General features: G+C 39.6%; 1 protein-coding gene across 2 annotated transcripts in view; it reads right to left on the reverse strand.

Annotated features, from left to right (window-relative positions):
• The window catches only part of ARFGEF3 (ARFGEF family member 3), a 301053-nt gene that overhangs the window by 185302 nt on the left and 93218 nt on the right, over positions 1-22533 (reverse strand). For both annotated transcript variants that reach the window (XM_029596476.1, XM_029596474.1), the window contains exon 5: positions 12802-12870. In XM_029596476.1, the coding sequence (XP_029452336.1) occupies positions 12802-12870 (69 nt within the window). The remainder of the gene's footprint in view (positions 1-12801; positions 12871-22533) is intronic.

Here is a 22533-nt window from a genome sequence, read left to right on the forward strand (position 1 = left end):
ACGTTGAAAGGCCCCAAGGAGAGTCAGACGCCGAGTTAAATCCCCCTCGGTGTCTGACGTCATCCTGAGGGCGGCGCTGGGCTTTCGCGCCGGAGGCCCTTTAAAAGGGCCTCTCCTGCACGCGTGCGCGCGAGCCCTAGGGGCGGGGCCCAACTTCTCCGGCAGTGTCTCCCTCGTGGGAGCGCCGCCAACTAGGCCGCAGCGTCGTTGCAGCCGTGCCGCGTTCGGGACCCGAGGCCAGGTAGGGGATTTGGTCGCGCTCCTCGCGACCGAAATCACAACAACCTTGGTCAGATCACTATTTGGCAAATTTTGAATTTCAAGTAGGATCTCCAGGTGGGATAACGGACATTCACTCTGTGAGCAAGCAATATCAAACTAGTTTTGATCCTGAAAAATATAAAACAAAATTGGACTCAGTTAAACAAAACATCAACTATAACTCTTCAGATCTTTTAGCTTACTCTTTGGTTGAAAGTTTCGTGGCTATTACTGAAACAGTTGCTCCATTAAAAGATAATAAAAAAGTTATTGGTAAATATGGTTGTGTATTAAGGTTTACTAATGATCTTAAATCAAATGATCTTAAGTTGAATATCATTGGTGAAAAGCTACAACTAGTGAAAATTTTGATTCTTTTTTAAACATTTGTTTTCTGCCTAAAACAGAACTACTGTGCTGAGAGTTTTTTTTTTGAAGCACTAGAACTGAATGCAGGAATCTATTTATTACTGCTAGAAAATCATATTTTTCATCTAGGATATAAAAATCTCTTAATCGTCCTTCTGAATTATTTTCAGTTCTTTACAGGCTTTTACATCCCATTCAGCACCCCTGATATATATATATATATATATTTCATCTCAAGTTTTTGCTATTATACAAGTAAGACTAATTCATTGAATATTAAAGGTAGACTGTCAGATGCTAATGCAATGTAGAGTGTCCCTTCTTAGGTGCTTTGGGATCGATTTGAGTTTGTTTTAGGTAGTGAAGTTGAAGAGCTATTGGTTAAATCATAAACAAAATCTATTTGTGTTTTAGACCCTTGTTCTATTTGGATTTTATGTAATTTGAAAGAAGATTTTATTGAACCCCTGACTTGTTTAATAAACATGTCTTTGTCAGAGGGAATAATAACTGATATCTTAAATTGGGCAGTAGTTCATCCTATTAAAAAAAAAAGTGGTTCTGGCCCTTCAGATCAACCTTTCAATTGTAGGCTAATTTCAAATTTGCTATCCCTAGGGAAGTTGCTTGAGAAGGCTATTTTTACCCAATTGAATGATTTTTATTTATTTATTTTTAGAGTCTAACAATTACCTACATGGTCTTCAATATGGTTTCAGATGACATCATAGCACTGAGGCATTATGTGTCTATAAATGACTATTTGTTACATCTATTAGAGACAGATGGCTCCATAATTGCAATTTTCTTAGACATAATCTCTTCCTTTGACTCTAAATCATTTTATCATGTTAACCTGACATCAAGAACTGGGAATTGGTGGCGGGGGAAGGTCCTCCATTGGTTTAATTCTTATTTAAATACTCACCAATAGCAAGTAAGGATTGGTGCATCTTGTTCTACTTGGTTTTACACTGCATAGTGGTTCCTCAAGGATCTGTATTATTTGGATTTAAATTCAATTCTAAGCTAGAATACACAAACCCACTGACAGCTGTTTTATTCATTGGCTATTTTAAGCTAAAGTCATTGCAATATTTGTGACTTTTTTTTTTTTTTTTAGATGCAGCAGACTTTTGTACCTTGATTCAGGCGTTTATTTAACTTTGGAGTATTGTAATTTTCTTTATATCGGCCTTCCTAAATCTCACTTATGTGCTTTTCATATTTGTTTATGAGGGCTCCAATGAAAAAACATGTAACTCCTCTATTGAAACAACTGTATTAGGATGCCAATTTGTCAATGTCTTAAACTCAAGATTTTTATGTTGGTATATAAGTCTGTGCAAGAGGAAGCTCCTAGTTATTTATCTACATTCATTAAAACATATATACTATCAAGAGCATTGTACTCTGCAAATTCTGATCTTTTAGGGGTCCCTGGAGTTAAAATGGCCCTTTTGCAGGAGACCCACAGACGTTCATTATCAATCATTGGACTATCCTTATGGAATGCCATTCCAGAGGAGATTAGATTAATGCAAGATTTTAGAGGGGTCCATATTCAGCTGCTGAGGGGCTAGTCAAGTTAGCCGGATACACCTATCCGGCTTACTTAACTGGGGTATTTAGTGAACCAGCGGCTAACTTTAGACCTGCCTACAGGTAGTGGCTAAGATATATAGATCTTATTAATCTGTAATACAAAGATGTGTTGCATTTGTCTGTGGCTTTTTTTAAAATTATATTTATAATTGTATTTTATGATAAAAAAAATTGTAATCCGCTTAGCATAACTTTGTTAATATAGGCAGAAAACAAATATTTAAAATAAATAAATAAAACCATCATGCAAGTCCTGCACCTGTAGAACTAGTGTGAGGAAATGCGAGCATTCAGCATTTAGCTCTGAACACCTTTTCCCCAAAGTTATCCAGCAGCCTGGGATGTTTTCCTGGAGGGGCAGTGGAGAATATTTTCATTTTCGTTGCCTGCTTTAGAGCTGGCTCCATAACAACCAATTGATGGGGCAGCTGCACCACTCCAAACCCGGGTTTTTTGGACTAAATTTGAGGTTTAATTTTCTGGCTACAGGAGAACAGGAAATTTAATTTTCCCACATTCTTGTCTATAAGTTTGCAGAATGGAATGCATTGGAATTGCTTCCTGCTCCACTGGGGTATTGAAGATCTGGGGAAGGCCAAAGACTTCCATGTGAGGGTCCTTGTCTTTACGAACATTCATTCCCAGCGCCTTACTCAAATTACAGAAATCTGGAAAAGGAGAACTCCTCAGGCAGAGCGAGTGTTCCGGAAGCTCAGGAAGAAGATTGAAGAGGATTTATTTATTTATTTAACATTTTTATATACCGAAATTCATGTAGCAAGAGTTACATATCAATTCGGTTTACATTATAACATTAAACAGGCAAGACAGAGTGCAATTACATCGAACAGGAGGATAAACTTGGATCAAGTAACTGGGGATTAAAGAACAAGAAGATACAATAAATAATGTAGTACTCGAAAGGACCTGGCTAAATATACAGTAGACACGTTACAAGGTGCACATATTTGGGAAGATTTATTTATTTTTTTTATTTATTTAAAGAATTTATATACCGGGGTTCCTGTATAGTATACATATCACCCCGGTTTACAAGGAACCAAAACTATCGCTAAGGAACCGTAACTATCGCTTCATTTAGCGGTTTACATTGAACATTTAGCGGTTTACATTGAACATAGTTAATTTGAGAAAACATAAATAAACATAAATAAACATAAATAAACATAAAATAGTTAATTTGAGAAAAGGTATATAATATGGTTAACCAGTTAATAACTAAAAGGCAGGTTAATATTTAGATTTAGAGTAAAATTATTGGTATGGATAGAAGGCTTGTTCGAATAGCCAAGTTTTGAGTCTCTTTTTAAAGGCGATAGGGCAAGGTTCTTTCCGGAGGTCTGGTGGTAGAGAGTTCCATTGCGCGGGGCCTGCTGTGGATAGAATGCGTTTATTTAATGAGGATTTGATGGTTGGGGCGAGGAGAGTATCTTTATAGGCTGTTCTCACCGGTCTGGCGGGTATATGTGGCTGCAGAGGGATATTGAGTTCCAGAGGAATGAGCTTGTGTATAGATTTATGTATGATTGTTAGTACTTTGTAGGAGATTCTGAACTTGATTGGGAGCCAGTGTAGGTTTTTCAAGATGGGGGATTCCTGTCAATCCTTCCTCTGATCCAAAGGGAAAAGAGACATTGATCCAGGACCCTAATAATGATATAGGCGACTGCAATGGGGTCCTTGGTTGCCTTGGAAGGGAGTTCTCCTGGGGAACATCTTCTGACTGACTGGACACTGCTGCAACTATGTGGCAAGAGCTCCAGTCCCATTCTGGGGGTTTTGATGGACAAAAGGAACTCCTCTTTGAGAAAGCAAAGCCAGCACCCTAGAGAGGAGAGGTTTAAGAGTGCTCTTTCTCCATAGCCATCAGAGAGGCAAAGAAAGTCTTCACCAACTCTGCCACTGGTCTAAGAGCTGCCATGCCTCCTTGCCAAGTGTTGGGTGGTGGAAAATCCTCTTTAGAAACCAAGATGAAGTCCTCTAGAAGAATATCTGGTCTTTGCAATATTTTCCCTAGGTGGTGATTATAGATTAAGGGCACCACTGAGCACCATCCAGTATCTCTAGACTTTGCTCAAGCAGCCTTGATGGAAAAATAGCCCTTGAGATTGGAGGAGGTAAATGGAGCATATATCCCTCCACACTCTCAGCCTCCCTGAACATGTCAAAGGGACTGGCAATTTTAGGAACAGTTGCGTTGGCAACACCAAGGCCCAGTGCATTAACAATGCCAATCTGCATTTGAGACATCAAGGGAAAAAGCATCATCAGTGTCAAGTTCAACATGCCAGTGAATGGTGCATCAGAAGTGCCAATGCTTTAGACATTGATTGTTCTACCAGTGCCAAGGCCCGGTGCTGCTTCTTCGACACCAATAGTGCCACCAGCTCCAAAGAGTGATGCTTCTTCTTCTTTCTTGGCCCCAAGTCCTGCAGTGCCTATGAGGAACTTGTGGATGCCCAAGAACAGCATTTTTGCTGCTTGCTCAACCCCAATGAGATATAGAGGACTTGGGCCCACTTCAATGAGAGGGGGGGGGGGAGGTCTATTCAAGGAATTCCTGCAGCACTTGGTGCCCAGGAAGTCAGAAGAGGCCCAGCTCCAGGAGAAGGAATGGCTGAGGCTCTTTAGTGACTTATGCAACTTCTTCATCTTCTAGGCTTTGCACTTCTGAGACTGCAGAGACATCCAGCTGCAGTGATAGCTGTAAAGATTGGTTGAGGTCAGGCCTTAGACACAGGTAACAAATGTCATGGCCATCAGTGATGGACATCATCTAATCACACATGCAATCCTTGAAGCCACTGATGGTGGGCTTCTTAGAGCTGGACATTTTCTATGAAGAATTTATTTTATTATTATTATTATTTTTTTTTTTAAATAGCACTGAAATGTACTGTTTTGGGGGCTGCTGAGGCAACAAGACAACACAGAAAAAAGTTGCCAAAAAATACCAAGAGTATCACTAAAGAAAACAGAGAGAGAGAGGGTACATATCTGTGTAGAAGCTTGAAAAAAAATGAGGGGCTCATGAGGCAACTCCCACACATGCTCAATAAATCAAAAACTCTGAGTTAAGAGAGAAGGATCCGTTCGGCAGATGTCACCCATGTGTCATGGCTAATTCAGACCTGCTTGTCAACAAAAAATGGTTGAGCAATACATAAAAGTATCCACACATGTGCACAGTGAATGGGAGGTGGTGCCCTGGGGAAAGAAATACAAAAGTTGCTCACCTGTAACAGATGTTCCCCATAGACAGCAGGACAAATCAGCCCCGCAAGTTAGGTGACACCAGAACAAACAAACAAAAAAACTCTCTCAGAGCTCAGAATAGCCTTCTGCACCTTCCTGGTCTTTCTAGCATTCTGACTTTCAACTTAAGGGGAGGAAGATGGGATTGTGTGGCTGATTTGTCCTGCTCTCTATGCAGAACATCTGTTACAGGTAAGCAGCTTTGCTTTCTCCATGGAAAAGGAGGATAGAAATCAGCCACACAGTGGGGACTCCCAAGCTGAAGGCTGCATGAAATTGTAGATTATGCTATTATGTTGTTAGAGGACCTGTACCTAAGCAATCTGTAATTATGCCAGAGAGTGGAGAGAAGAGTTGAAGGAATCAATCCAATAAGATCTTTAGAACATCCTGTCCAAAATTGCTGTCTTGGTGCAAAGCATTTTCTGAGCAGTAAAGAGCAGTAAAAGTATGAATGGAAGACCAAATGGCAGCCTTGATTATGTCTTCTAAGGAGGCAAAGTGAAACTGTGCTAAAGAAGCTGCTGTAGCCCTGACTTGATGGGCTATCACTTTAGTTTGACGACGCTGTCCTGACTGATTATAACAGTAGGAAATGTAATCAGATATCCAAGCTGAAATAGTTTTCTTTGTAACTGAAGAACCTTGTTTGACTGGATTGAAGGTGCCAAACCGTTGTAAAGACCTTCTCTATAAGACTTTGTTTTTTCAAAACAGAACAAAGCTCTTCTGCAATCCAATATATCAGAGGTGGCCAACTTCAGTCTTCAAGTGCCACAAATAGTCCAAGTTTTCAGGATATCCACAATGAATATGCATGAGAAAGATTTGCATGCACTACCTGCAAATGTACCTCATACATATTCATTGTGGATATCCTGAAAACCTGGTCTGTTTATGGCTCTCGAAGACTGGAATTGGCCACCTCTGCAATATATGAAGAGCCAGATTGCCTTTATTGTTGTATAGTCTTGGAAAAAATGTTGGCAAGACAATGAACTGATGTAAATGCAACAGAGAGACAACTAAATTTTTACCAAAAGGATGAGTTTTCAAAACTACTCTGTTATGAGAAATTTGAATATAGGGGCAGTACGATACAGAGCTCATTTACTTTCCAGGCAGTTGTAATTGCCACTAAAAATAAAGCTTTCCAAGAAAGGAACTTTAGTTCTGCTTTTGCAAAAGTTTCAAATGGTGGTTTCATGAGCTGAGCTAGAGCTGCATTTATATGTTAGGATATGGGAGAATCTTTAATCTGAGGTATAAGATGATTTAGGCCTTTAATGAATCTGGCAACTGTAGGCTGATGAGAAATAGAAAGATTTCTCTAAATCAAGTGGAAGCAGGCTCCTTTTTGGTCTGGATATTTGGTGGGCAATTGCCTTTGTTGCCAATGCCTACATCCGGACCTGCAGGTATTGAAGTAGCAGGGGGACAAGACTAATGGGTCTTGTTAAAGAGCAGAGTACCAAATTGTGAACCTTTTTCATTTGAAATTATAATATTTTCTCATTGAGCTATTTCTAGATGCTAGGAAAACCTTGCCCACTTTGGAAGATATTGAATTGCTTTCAAAATCCATGCAATCAGAGTCAATGACTGAAGGTTGGGATGAAGAAAATTCCCATTGCTCTACATGAACAGGGTTGGGAATATATGCCATATTATCTGATGCTGAGCAGCAAGGCATTTTAGCCATGGAAACCAAATTTGGTGAGGTCAGAATGGGGCTATCAAATATAATTGGACCTTTTTCCCTTCTTAACTTCTGAAGTGCTTTGGTTATTAGTGGAATTGGAGGGAAAGCATACAACAGACCTTGATTCCACGCAATTGAGAAGGCATCTGCTGCCAGAGTGTCCTACATTGTATCCTGGAGCAGTATATTGGAAGTTTGCTGTTTAATGGTGCTACAAAGAAATCTATGATTGTGGTAACCCAGAGCTGGAACACTGAGTAACTCTCAATGATCCAATAATCATCTGTATGGCAGCAATTGGTGACTTAATTTGTCTGCTATTTGATTTTTTCTTCCTGGTGGATAGACAAAAGGACTGACTGGGAAACTGACCATTTCCAAATCTTGAAAGCTTTTTGACAAAAGTTGAAGGAGCCCGACCCTCTCTAAATGTTGATATAGACCTTAGCCACTTAGTTGTCTGTTGGACTTAAGACTACTTTATTCTATAACTAGGGACTGATTACTTTGAAAGCATTGATGATGGCTCTCAATTTTAGCAGGTTCATGTGAAGTAATTTTTCTACTGGCAAGCAGATTTCATAAAAACATAGGTGGTCAAAATGAGCTCTCCAACCTTGACTGGAAGCATCTATGGTTACAGTCTCCTAAAACTGAAGCTGGTGGAAAAAAATGACCTTCGAATGGGCTAGAAGGATTTAACCATGTCGGAGAAATGATGAGAGTGGTGAATATTTGTACCTTGTGAGAGAGATAATGGTTAGAAATCTTGATTCCACAAGAGTTTTAAGAACCACTGAGCTGATCTCATGGCAAGGCTACTGTTGTTGCCATGTGACACAATATCTCCATAAATTGGGTTTGTGACTTGTCTTTGTTTGGAGATTATTAGGATTATGTTTCATTGTGGAGGAAGAAAAACTCTCATATACTATATCCAGACGAGCTCTTATAAAGTCTATTACTTGAGAAGGTTCTACCTTAAACTTTGGGAGATTGGTGATGAAATCTGGAGACTAAAGAGTTCGCACTGTACAAAGTCTGGAGGAGTAGGCCTGCTGATGAGTACAGTTTATTTAAGTCAGTCATCTAGATTGGGAAAAATAAATACATTGTGTAGCCTTAGATATGTAGCAACTACTACAAAACATTTTGAGAAGATTCTTGGAATGATGAGAAGCCAAAAAGATTAATTCAATACTGATAGTAATCTTTCTCTATAGAGAAACAGAGAAATCTCCTGAATTCTTGTGAACTGGAATGTGTTTATAAATGTCTTTGAGATCTACTAAGGTCATAATCAGTCGCTGATCTCCAGTTGAGGGAAGATGATACTTAATTTCATATTGAACTTCTTTCTTGAAATGCTTGTTGAGGTTTTTGAGGTCCAAGATGGGACAAAATCTTTTTTAGAATAGGAAGTACTTGGAGCAGAAACATGTTCTTTTTCTGTGATGGTTCTACTGCACTGATTGAGGGGAGGGTTGATAGCTCCTGCTGCAAAAGTGTGGATTTGATCTGCAACCTGACAGTGTCTCCTTGGAGGATTGTTTGGAGGGAAAGATGTGAAATTGAAAATAGTACCCTTGCTGTATGATCTTTAATACCCAATGATCTTCAAAGACTATGCATGAATAAAACGCTCAAGTCTTCCCCCTACTGGAAGACTGTCAATAGTTAACCGGGAATTTTGTTTGACAGTGTAGTCAACAATTCTAGTGGGGTTTACTTTGAAAGAGCTGCACAGATCTCTCTCTGATCCACTGCCTGAGTTGCTGCTGTTGCTGAAAGCAGGGTCACTGAAAAAGATGAGGCGGATATCTCCTTCTTGAATAGAAGTACTACCTTTTGTAATTCTGAGGCTGGATTTCCTAGACATAGAAGGTTGCTACAACACTGCCACTTATAATTTGAGTAGTTCAATGGTCTTTAATAAAATCTACTGTTTCTTTCCGTTTCTTTCCAAACAGATTATCTCCCATACATGAGACGTCAGCAAACTTTTCATGTACATCTTCACAGGGCCCTGAAGCTTTAAGCTAAGCTTCTTCTTCCAATAGCTATTGCTGATGTCAGGGAAGAAGTGGACAATAGAAGTGTCTTAAGAAATTATGGTTAAACCACACACAAATTCCAAACTATAATAAGCCTATAGATTATCAGTCATAAATGGACCATCATAACATGAACTACGAGTTTTGCACTTTATATTTAATCATCAGTAACATCACCATTACTATTCTTTTTAAATTTTTCACTTTTGCAAATAAAAGTATCATCAAAATGGTCATGTTTACCTACTGTATCTTGACAATAATCCATGATGCCACAACTATTGTACTAGACTTCAACTACCATAACTTGAGAGCACGCATTAGTCTTCATGCTTTCATTAATCCAAAAGTCCGAAAAGGTCCCGACAATGTGAGTTTTGAAAGCCAAGTCTGCGCCAGGGGTATCAATTGTTTCTTTTTTTAAATTCATAGGCCTTCCAATGTGACAGAAGCGTTAGGCGCCAAGTTCGATTATTAGAAAAAATGTCATATGCCTCATAGGCTGATCTGGTGAAGTGCTTACTATATTTTTCTGCTTCATGAAGTGTTGACATGAAACATTGCTTAATCTCTGATGGAAGTTTGTGTGTTATATCTTGTAGATTTCGAGGCAAGGAATGCATATAGCTGATATGCAGTTATTCTGGCACTAAACATACATGATTGAAAACCCTTTTTGCTGTGGAATCCAACAAGGCAGGATACTTGCCTAGAGAAGTATGAGAGTTAATTTTTGATTTGTTTGCCTTCTTTTTTTCTTTTTTTAAAGCTGATTTTATGACCACCAATTGGTGGAGCAGTTGGACTTTCTGATGACCTGGACAAGACTTGAATGTTATATTTGATATTTAGTTTTCTCAACAGTGGTAGCATTGAAAAAGGTGTTTGCCATATCCTGCCATTTTGAAGAGGACAGACACCAAATCAAACTCAATTTTGAAGAAAAAAAAAATTATTTTTTTTTGAGGAGACAACAAAAAATAAAAAAAAAATTAAATGATTAAACAATAATTAACCAAAGAAAGGAAAAAAAATGTCTGCCAGGAAAAAAAAAAGACAATGAGCAGCTTGAAGAGAGCCAAAAACTGTCTGCAGAAGAAAGAAGACTGAGGAGACTTCGAAAACCTTTGGTTTTCTCTGAACTCAGAGAACTTTTCTGTCTCAGCACCATTGGATAACGTCACATACTTGTGTGGCTGATCTCTGTCCTGCTTGTCCATGGAGAGCTATACACAATCTGGTTAAATTTACTCTGTAACTTTACAAAAATTAATGTGTATACACACATGGGTACGAATATATCCATACTTGTGTGCGCATACACAAACATGCATATTGCCATTACATAAATCCATTTTGCCGTAGATATTTATATATTTCTTTCATGCCACAGGAAGGCACTTATTGTTTGTTTGTAGAGGTCAAGGGCCACATTTTCTTACTACAATCATCAAATCTTCCCCAATTCCCTGGCTATATTATGTTCCTCCTCTAGGTTTCAAACTCAATCATACTGTTATCATTTGTGAAAGACTTTATAATTACAGATTTCTTTTCTTTTCCTTTTTTATACAAAGACATCATAAAGCAAATATTGGTTGCTACATCGCTCAGCAGTGGAGAGACGAAGGCTTTCAATCTTTGATCATTACAGTCCTAGGTGGATAACTATTTTCCCTCCAGGGGGAACATACTTGCCATCTATAGGTGATTTGGACCGAGTGAGGAGTCGAATCACATGAACAGTAAACCGAGACATTCAGTGACTCGTGCACATCCCTCACTTTCCCTGTAACACATTAACTGGATGTCTCAGTTACTGCTCACATCATCCACCTTCTCACTTTTTCCAAACAGGTCACCAGCAGTGGATTCTCCAGCTTGCGCTCACTCTCTGTGCTCCCAGGACCCATATTACCTTTTTTTTTTTTTTTTTTTTTTTAAAGCAAATATACGCCTTTTACTCTTTCCCAAGAAACCAGAACCATGTGTGTAAGGCAACTGAAGTGCCCTAAGCATTTACACACAAACACAAGTGTTTACTATTAATAGATATACTAACACACACATTTTTCATATACCAGGCAAACTAGCTTAGCAATGAATTGCTAGACAATGTAATTAATGTCCATCCTCAAATATTAGAAATAGAACATGACTGAATAGTTCTAGAATTTTATATATGCATATTTTATTCAAAGCCACAGAAATCATTTAAATAAATCCTACCCCGGGGAAGCTGGTAACCCCGAGGGATTGCTTCCTGCTTCCCAGGACTATAAAGAATCTATAGCTGAAGACGGATCAAGGCATCATCCAACAGAACATTATTAATCTTTTGTGAAGCCCGTACTAGGGATCTAGCACATTCCCTGAGAGAATGAAGATGATGCCTTTATTTACTTCAGAACTTCCTTGTGTGCTCTCTCTCTGCTATCTTTAAACACATTTTTTTTTCTCCAATTTTTGCCTCCGTTCTATCCCACCAAAATTACCCCTGCACATTTACATTCTCCTAATTTGTACACAGATTTTTTGGGAGGGAAAAATGCATGCATACTTTTCAAAATGTGTAAGCAGGCAGATCATTCCAAACCTCGCCTCAGGTGTGCCCACAAAAGCATCTCTTCACACTGTGGGTGCACATGCATGCAGCCCCCACGCATGTACATACGGTGGGCAATTTTGGAAAAGACCATTTGTGAGGGTAAAGGTCTGTTGTACCTGGGGGAATGGCTTTGAAAATTATCCTCATACTGGGTGGTTTTGAATTGGTATAAACGTCTGGAACTTGTGAGCCAATCCTCAAGGCTCATTTTACATTTTGGATGTAAATGAATTTTTGATGAAATCCTATTATACCACCATTATTTTCGGTTTTGCTTTGTTCTAGCTGTCCATAGGTACATGCGAGATGCCAGAGTGTGTGACCTATCCAGCTCCCCTACGTACTCTGGTCGACCATTTGGCTGAATTCATAACTCTGAAACCCTAGGACTGGACACAATCACAGAGTCCTGCCCCATTCATAATTAATACCCACTCTACGAATGAAAAAACTCTGCTTTTCGGTAATTATAAAAGGCTACTTCTAAAGGAGCACAGCAAGTCAGCCAGTGCCATTTTGCAAGTCTGCATCGGTAGGGGCAGGAGGGGGAGTCATAATCCTCTTCCAGCGATCAACTTATGGACCTCTTAAAAGGGGGGAGGGGTAAAACTGGGGCACACAGCCTCTTAATACTTGATGCTAGAAGGAGGGCAGAAATTGAGGCATTGAGCCCTTTAATACTTTATGCTAGGGGAGGGGCTGAGGGGAAAGAAAGGATCCACCGAAGCACTGCGGCCATTACTCAGCCCTCAGCGAAAGGGCCCAGTTAACACAGGGACTTCATGACTTTAATACGTGCTGAACATTTAACTCCTGGTCCAAGGAATGAACTGGAGCTGGTAGAAGTGTCCATGCGGGCACATGTGCATACGTGTGTGTGTGCTGGGAGGAAAACTGGGCACGGGAGTTAGGGGAAATATACTCACCTCAGCAATTTTCAGCACCGAACTGCCATTCAGCTCAAAAGTGGAGGTGTAAGTGATGCAGAGTAAAACCTGAAATGAACAAAAAAAAATTACAAGTTTTATTCAATGTCCGTCTGTTTTTCTTACTGCCCCCTTGAGAAACGGCCTACACGGAGTCAGAACCCAAATACAATGTAGACAGGAGAAATCTGGATATTTCGGAGTCTGCTATTTACCCTCGTTCAGTTTATGGATTTAAAACGCTAGGGGGAGGGGGGACCTTTGAACTTAGTCGCGCATAATTTAGTAAGAAATTTAATCTTTCTGCTTTACCTACCATCCCTCTACTTGTTTGAGAACTGTCAGATTACCAAAGCCTTGAACCCAGGACTTGTCCTAACTCCTTACATTAACCGTGTTTCCCCCCCACTTATTACCGCAGGAGCCTGTCTCGGCTGAAAGAGCAGCCTTGTTTTATGCCGTTTTTCCCATGTGGTGTTTGTGCACCTAAGCACTGTCGCAGAGGCTTTTTGTCAGTATTCAATATTTATAACATTGCACTCAACTGTTTTATTTCTGAAAGTGATGCATTAAAAAATATAAATTTTTTTTATGTTCAGTAATGTCAACAAAACTTTCACTGCTACGAGTTCACGTCCGAGGAAGATAGGCAGCTCTCAGGGAACTGGGGTGCCACACATTTAAGCGGGGAGTGAGAGGAAAAGGACTACAGGACTGCACCATTTATTTCAGGAACACTGTGACACTGTCGAATGAAGCTGGTCTCGCTTTTCCAACAAGATACAGTAGCTCAAAATACAGCTTAATACACTAAAGAAAATAACTCAAACTTACAGGGTCCGATATTCAGTGCCATTTAGCCAGCTAAGCTCGGACTCAGCCAGCTAAATGGTGCAGGCTAAGTGAGGGGTGGGATGGGCTTATTCTGGGGCGGAGCCACTTGTCTGCCTAACTTACACCTGGATTCATCATTCCGCTATGAAAAGGGGCGGGCGATAGTGAGCAGTTGGCCGCATCGCGGTGGTGCGTTTTCGCCCACCGCAGTTGCGGCCACACTGCACCTATCGCTCCCATGGCGCCAATGAAATAGCTGCGGCTATTTCCAGCACTACTGCGGGCGATAATGTGCGATACGTTATCGCCCGCCACGCTACAGACCCCCAAACCACTCCCCTTTCCCTAATTTGAATGTTGACATCACAATAACGGCCCATCGCGATTTCATGAGTGACCCTGTTAGCTGGATAAACGCCGATATTTAGCATTCATTCAGTCACCCTAAAGTTAACCAGATAAACTTACGCAGCAGACTTTAAAGTAGCCAAGTATATTCAGCAGTGTGGCTGCACCACGGAAACTCTCAGACAAGTTAGCCAGACAGTGTCTCAATATTGGGCCCAACGTTTATAGTAGATGGCACCTTCCAATTTTCAGAACTCCCTCAAACTGCTGCTCAAAATGCTTAAACAGTAAAAAAAAATAAAATAAAATGTAAAAATCCCTAAAAAATTTGAGTTGTTTATATTTTCTCTCATGAGTTGGTTTTCCAAGACTGTGGAGTAAAGACTATGAGGTTAATATTCACAAGTTATCTGGCTAAATACCGACTTTTGAATAATGTGGGCACTTATCCAGCTAAATTACAGAAAATGTAAGTGGATTATGTACAGGCATTCCAGGGGCATTCTGGGGCAGAGTTGGTCATGATAAAGTTAACTGGACAAAGTTATCCCGCCATCTTTAAGCTGGCCAGCTCTATTTAATAGCGTGGCTGCGCCACTGAATATCCCTTCAAAGTTAGCCAGATAAACATATCTGGCCAGAGACTGAACATTGCCCCCTGAACGTCCTACACCAGAAATGTGACCATCTTGCTTGTCAGTTATTTTGATGAACAGAGTTTGTCCAAAGGGTGAAGAGCCAGAATTAGAGAGTGTGACTCTGCTGTTGTAAAAGTAGATGATTACAGCTTGCAGCCAATCAGAAAGCTCCCTGACCATTTTCCAAGCTAAATAGAATGAAAATCATTCTAAGCAATCTGATTGGTTGGGAGACAGGTCATTATAGTCCCTTAGAAATATCTTGTTTTACTGACTTAACTGTTCAAAAGGTTTGCCTCATTTGTGGGGTTTTTTTTTCAAATGATTTCATTTGTATAATCCAAACCCAATAGTATCTCCCAACTCCAGATTTTACATTTTTATAATAATACCAATAACCTCTTCTGGATAATACACTTACTGTACTTCTACATCCTCAGTTAAATGCCAAAGTTGAAACTTCTTCTGACATTTATTGTCAATATATACTTTGTCACCTAGGGGATTACTGTGCATCAATTCGATGATTCAGTGACCAACGATCATTAAGCCTTATACCATGCCTACAGTTCAGTCCTGTATGAAAGGCACATTCTCAAGTTTGCACAGACTGACCATCACAAGCCATTTTTCTTCTCTTTCTAATATCATGGTGCAAAATGCTCCTCTATGAAAGCCCCTGACAACTGCTGCTAGCTCCAATAACAGTGGACCACCTCTGCATACGATTAACCAGGAAATGCAGTGCAAGCTCACTCCATTGAGAGGCAAATAGTTCACAAATGCAAGGATGAACAAGGTCTTGCACTGGGTTAGCCGGTTTTCCATTAAAACTCCAGAAAAAAATGCATCACTTTTTTTTTTTGTCATCATATACTCCAGTCAAACTGTCAACTGGCTCTAGTTTTAGTAGTCTTGGATTTAAAATTCTTCTGGTTAGCTATATGTGCTACCTCGTCAGAGATAGGATAAAGGCAGGTTCTTGTTTGTCTGATGCCTTCTGCCTATGACAAGAAAAGTGAAGAAAACAAGGCAAAGCATAAATCATGCCCAGCATTAATGAACTGAAGTGGAAAATGCTAGCCTGCTGTGCACAGCATAACAGCAGCGCGGAAGCTGCTGAGAGTGACCCATCAATCACAGCTGACAAGCGTTTAGCCTCCCAGTCATTTTTCTCCCCCAGCCTGTCCTTTTTTTGCTTCCAGCTCAGTTGGAACTAGCGCCAGCATCCTTGCACCTTCCACTGGCCCTAGTCTTGTCTTTGCAGGACTGGCTCCTGAAGCTGGGAGATGTGCAACCAGGACTCCTTCCAGAACTCTGTATCATGGGCTCTAGATGCATCCACCAGGAATTACCCCTTACTGACGATCCCTTTTCTTCTCCTTTCCCAGGGAGGTGAGGGCTGTGAAAGCTGCTTCTGCAACATTTCCAGCCCCCCAGCCGACCCGAGGTACAAAAGGCCTGATCCAGAAACTGAACCAAGGACCTTCCACATGACAGTGCACAGGGCCTCAGCATCCAGTTCTAAAAGGTAACAGCAGTCACAAATTCAGCAGAGGTTCATAGGTAAACTTTTTACGGGTGCATATCAACGATCAGAACTTAAAACAGCTATGCAACTCATTCCCAGAGCCACATCATTCCAACCAAATAATTTAAGAAGATATAAACTTAAACCTAATCAAATATCTATTGTTGAGCTCTGATCATAAATACAACCTGTTGGAGCAAGATCTAAAATAATTCATTTCAGTTCCAGATCAGTTAAGGCTTCAATCACAATTGCTTGTTAAGGGATTTAGAAGAAACCACTTTGTAATCTAGGTGGAGTAAAATTTGTAGAATTTTTGCCATCTTCCAGAAGCAGCAGCTGTTGGAGAATAAAATTCTGTGCAGAGAGCAAGCTACAGGATGTTAAATACATGTACATTACATCCATCATGACAAGAAGTACGCGCTATTACCCCTTACTGTATAAGGGGTAAAAACAGCGTGTCAAAAACGGGCGGCCAAACGGGGGCTAACGGTGCGTTCGGTCGAGCGCACCATACTGCATCGGCCCGATAGTAACATAGTACTGTCAGCAGAAAAAACCCCAAATAGTCCATCCAGTCTACCCAGCAAGCTTCTCATGACAACAATTGCTGCTCCATGCAGGTTACCCCCAAGTATTTGCTAAGGGTAGTAACTGCGGCTCTGAGCAGGTCATCCCCATGCCTTATGTTAAGGATAGTAATACAGGCAAAACCAAGCAACTGTCAAGCCCATATCAAAATTACTGCAACATTTTTCGTGACGAGCAGCCTTCCTGATAATTCAGGCAATGCTGCTTGAACGTCCTTTGCTTTTGGACTAGGCCGTAGAAGCATTATCCCCCAATGTCAGCCTATCGGTACTCCAGGCCGTAAAAGACGGAGCCCAGTATCTCCTTGTGATATTCCAAAAGCTGATCAATGCCCAGCGCTTTACGAAGGAGATAACTCGGCTGGTCTGCCGGTTACTAGTGAGCCAGACGAGCTTTCACTAAAAGATCTTTGGCAAGCCGCCACACGTATGGAGTCTTCTGTTTCTAATTCTTTGCACGGCTTTGCCAACTTTCATCAGCTGTTTCCACAAAATTAACAGAGGGAAATAAATGATTGGGACAAATTGAAACCAACTTAGGTGTCCAGTCTGGGACCATGATTAATATATAATCCTCGTTATCTAATGGAATTAAAGATCATTTAAGCCTTCACTACAAGTATGAAATGTTAGGCTGAGATCAAAGAAATTACATTTGTTAAATTTCCCAAAAATTAATCTATTACTTGGGATTGAACTCTTTAAAAAAAAAAAAAATATGCTGCTGAGATTCTACAATTTTATCAAATTCTTATTACGTGCCTGACAAAAAAAAAGAGAGAGGTAGGAATGGCAAATGGAGCAAAGGATGTATTGGCATTCAGTATTAGCTATTAGTATTATTTTTGCAGACCTCTAATGATAATATAGCAACTACTTCTGTATCTTTTGTGTCAGCTACAGATAATTCTTCAATAGTATTTTAAATATAAGAGCTCTTTATTTTGTGGTCATACTGTTCAGGTTTTTTCCGATATCTCTAGTGAGACAAGCTTAAAAAAATGCTATTTCTTGGTTTAAAATCTCGAGTCTTAGTATTAGGTACTACTTTTACTTGAAATTCCCCTGCAAATGTCTGATAGATTTTCAGGGGAATAAATTTATATTTCTAGATCCTGTTCATTTCGAAACTTATTTCTGATAAAACCTTTTTTTTTAAATTTATATTTTATTCATTTTACACAAACTTTTCATTTGCAAAGAACTAAAGAAATATTCTGTGTAGAAAGCAAATATCCATCAGAAAATAATCACAATATAACAAGTACAACAGAAACCTTAGTCCCCTTAATGGGAGGATATTGAAAGGAAATAATCCAGGTATTATTTGTTATATTAACAGATAGCCGAGAGTATACATTTTCTTTTCTATGCAGATCACTATCTCAACTTGATTCTCTATCAGTCAAAAAGTTCTTGACAGGTTCTTGAAAACAAACTTATTTTTTTGATAAACCACTGAACATTTGCAAGGGAAACTCAAAAAGAAACTTGCGGCAAGGGATACTACCCTTGGTTTCAATATAAGAAATTGTTTCCTTCTGAGTTGGGTTTTATGAGAGACATCGGGAAAGATTTGAATCTTATGGCCACAAAATAAAAAATCTTTGTTCTTAAAGTATTTCTGCAGTGTCAAGTTTTTATCCCTTTCACTGCAGAATGAGACCAAAGGAGTCGCTCTTTCTGGGAAATCACCTATTGAGGCCTCCAGGAAAGAAGTCAAATTAGGAGATTCCCTTTGCACTATGTCCAATTCTTCCAATCCATCTTGAGGCCTAATCTTAATTTTAGGAATATAATAAATTTTTTGAAATACTCTTTTTCCTCTATTGAAGAGATAGAGAGTATTTCCGATATATATATTTTTAAATAATTCCATAGCAGACAAAAGTCTGGATACAGGAAAATTCAATAATCTAAGATTTTTCACTCTATTCTCGTTTTCAAGATTTTCCAATTGTCTATGCATTATTAAACTATCCTTTATAAGGGAACTATTTGATGTATGTATAAGTCAACAATTGCACATTTACCATTTTAGAAGATTCATCAAATTGATTTAAATGGACTTCATGTTTTCTCATAACATTTTTAATTACTAAAGTAGCAATATTAAACTGAGATACAGAGTTTGTTAAAAATGTTTACATGTTCAATAGAACTCTCCAAACATTCCCCAAAGTAACTTTTTGGGGATCAAGAGATTCTGAAATTAAATTTACATCTTGAACAAACTCTGATGAAGCCTGACAAACAGATTCCATCTGAGTCCCCTCATTAGCTACATTTCCAGACAAGCTGGTTTGTATAGGGACCGCTTCCACCAAATTTTGTACCATACTTTGGGGGGGGGGGGGATTACTTCTGGTATTTCCATCTGTGGTTGAGGTATCTGCACTAGGCCTGGACTTTCTGGGGATCCAGAGGAAAATTAAATTTCAGGAATTGAACTCCTAGCAAATTGGCTTACCCTTCTAGCCACTTGTAAGTCCATAGGTCCTCTAACCGCAGATACACCCAGAGACAAAGTCAAAGTTTAGATTTTCTTTTTTTACCCATAAATAGGTATCTAAAAGAAAAAGTAAAAAGCTTTAAGGAGGGGTGTGCCCCTTTGGTGCGCGGCTTTGGCTGCGCGCTGCGGTCCTCCCAAATTTATCGGGCGGTACGGCCCCAATAGATGACGCCATGGGGGTCACACAGCTTGCAGTGATGTTCCCACAACCTCCTGGGCTCGGGAAAAGAGCCCCGTCACAGTCCCGCGGTCTTCCCTGAGAGGTAACTCTCACCCGACTCCTCCGGGTTTCCTGCCGCAGTCCTCACAAATTTATCGGGTGGTATGGCCCCAATAGATGACGTTACTGGGGTCACACAGCTTGCGGTGATGTTCCCACAACCTCCTGGGCTCAGGAAACGAGCCCCGTCACAGTCCCGTGGCCTTCCTCTCTCCTGAGAGGTAACTCTCACCCGACTCCTCCCTTCTGATAAAACTTCTTGAATGCTTTGTGTTCTGATCTAGCTTGTACAGAAATGTTTGCTACTGCTTCCATTATGTGGATTTGTTCTTTTTGAAGATAGGTTGTTAATTGTAATTTTTTCCCTTTGTATTAATACTTAAAATGCTTTGTTTTATATAATTTAATATTGATTAAAACTGAATAAATATAAAGTTTAAAAAATAAAAAAACCTTCATATGATAGGATACTAAAATTCCAATACAATAGGGCATATTTAACAAGTCAGAAGAAATGCTATGTCACCAACGTAACATATCAGCATTCTTTTTATCAGACTCTTAAATCTAGATTAACACTTCATATCTTCCTAGGCTGCAAACACAGGAGCCAATATTTCAAAATAAGCTGACAGATTACTCCTTCCTGAGCACAGTGTGAAGGAGTTTTCTCAAGTCTGGGGGTGCTCAAGCACCCACAAAGCTGTCACCTATGGCTATAAAGACATCTTGTGGTAAGGCACTTCAGACAATGTTCCATCGAAACCAAGCCCATAGCAGTTCTGCAGCTAAAAACAGAACTTGTCATACCTAAAGAACACCACACAAGTATTGGATCTCTATGACAGACCACATAGTTGAGCTGCATTCGCTAGGAGAGAGGGGAAAAATAGAAGCAAAGAAGCACAAATGAAGAAAAAAGTATACAAGAACCTAGAACAGTTGGGATTTAAGAACATAAGAACATGCCATACTGGGTCAGACCAAGGGTCCATCAAGCCCAGCATCCTGTTTCCAACAGTGGCCAATCCAGGCTACAAGAACCTGGCAAGTACCCAAAAATCAAGCAGATCCCATGCTACTGATGTCTGTAATAGCAGTGGCTATTCCTTAAGTTAACTTAATAGCAGTTAATGGACTTCTCCAATAACTTAATCCAACCTTTTTTGAACCCAGCTCCACTAACTGCACTAACTAATCCAGGCTTTCAACTCCACAGCCCCAGCTTCCTGTGCATTAGTAGAGGACCAGAAGCGCGCACGGTTAAATCTCTCAATCAACTTAATGGTGGTTGAAAAGGATTGGTAAGTATAGCTTTGGGAAATCTTAGGGCTTAAAAAAGTTTGGAGAGAGGTGAAATAGTGGGATATATGCTTTAGAATTAGTGTGTGTCTGAGATAATAAGCAAGCCAGAGGGAGTTAATTCTAGTGTCTGTCTTTCTTTCCCACCCACCCCCCCTAGTTCATCCCTTTATTTATAGGCAAGAGACATTTTCTTATTAAAAATCAATCAGGCACTTATCTAAATCATACTATTGCACCAGCCCTTACTGAGAGTTTAATCATTCCCTTTGTATGTCGCTACCAGATTAATTAGTGAATGCACCTAAAAATTTTAAGGACGCTAAATCCAACTCCCAAAGCAACCTAAACTTAACTAGGAACTCAACAAAATTAAGATGAAGGCAGCAGTCCAGCAGCAAGAAGGGGGATTTCCACACTGAATATTCTTGAAGTCGTTTATATTTGCATACCCTGGAGGCAGTGCTTACAAATCTCTCTCATGCATTTTCATTGTGGGTAACTTGAAAAGCAGCCCTTTTTGTGGCTCCTGAGGATCAGAATGGCCACCCTCGTTAGGTGTGCAGGGTGTGGGCTTTGTCCTCAGAAGGCCATAAGTAAAGACTGATGCTCTGATTGAGCACTATGTCTTTAAAAGGGGCACGATTTTCCTTACTGTTTCAAAATGGCCACAGACGCCAGAACAGATGTGAGTCATTTCATAGAGTTACCATACTGTAAAAATTGGCCCTGAAGCAGCTGTGGCATAGCAAAAAATGGCCACACCAGCTTTCCTTTAAATAATTATTAGAAAGGTGCAGTAATTATGTTATGAAGATTAAAATTGTGGACTGCATATTTATTCTGAGAGAGGATTTTTTTTTTTCCCATTATGACAGGTAAAGCCTAAGTAAATAACCACTGAAGATTTTATGATCTCTGTGTGGGCTGTTTGAGGTTTTCCCTTTCTTATAAAATAAATGCATGTAGTAAGATTAGTATTTTAGGGATTTTGAACATTTTTAAAAACTGACACTCCAATGTTGTTTTGTTAAGTACTCAAAATTTAACAACCATACCTAGGAAAATGCAACACTGCAAACATTACACCAGGCCCTAAAACACCAATGCACCTCCTACTAGGAAAAGAGAGCAAGTCGGACTATGCAAATCCCCACAAAGACACTACACGCTAGCAGAATAATGCACCTCAGACAGACCCAACCCAAATACAGAATAAAGAGGCCATAAATTATAAGTAGAAATGTGCAGACAAAAACCGTACAGGAAACTGCAACAAGTCAGACTCAGTATGCAGTGCAATAATGGAAAAACAGAAACCTCACCATGCCTTATAAAACAAATAAAACTAAGAAATATACAACTATCATAATAGTAAAATCATGCTAATAAAAATATTTCAAAACAGCTGAATAAAATATCCAATAATAAACAAATATAAACATTTGTATAAATTCCCAAACGCCAATAAAATATTTCAAACAGCAGACACAAACAGTCAAAACTAATAAGGATTAAAAAAATCCTTTGCTCTCTGTACCTTTTTGGATTGCAATCACCCCGAGATTGTTGTAAATTATCTGGAAACTGCAAACAAGACCTTGCAAATTCCCCCTTTGACAATCCAATAAACAACTGAGATGGGGAATAAATATAATGTGTTCTAATGTGCGCACTGAAAAAATCTTTGACTTTGTCTAAGTGAGTATAGAAAGTATTCAGCAAGTTGTTCTTGGAAGAGGCAGCTTGCTTGT

The sequence above is a fragment of the Rhinatrema bivittatum genome, chromosome 3 (assembly GCF_901001135.1).
Source record: "Rhinatrema bivittatum chromosome 3, aRhiBiv1.1, whole genome shotgun sequence".
NCBI classification, from domain to species: domain Eukaryota; kingdom Metazoa; phylum Chordata; class Amphibia; order Gymnophiona; family Rhinatrematidae; genus Rhinatrema; species Rhinatrema bivittatum.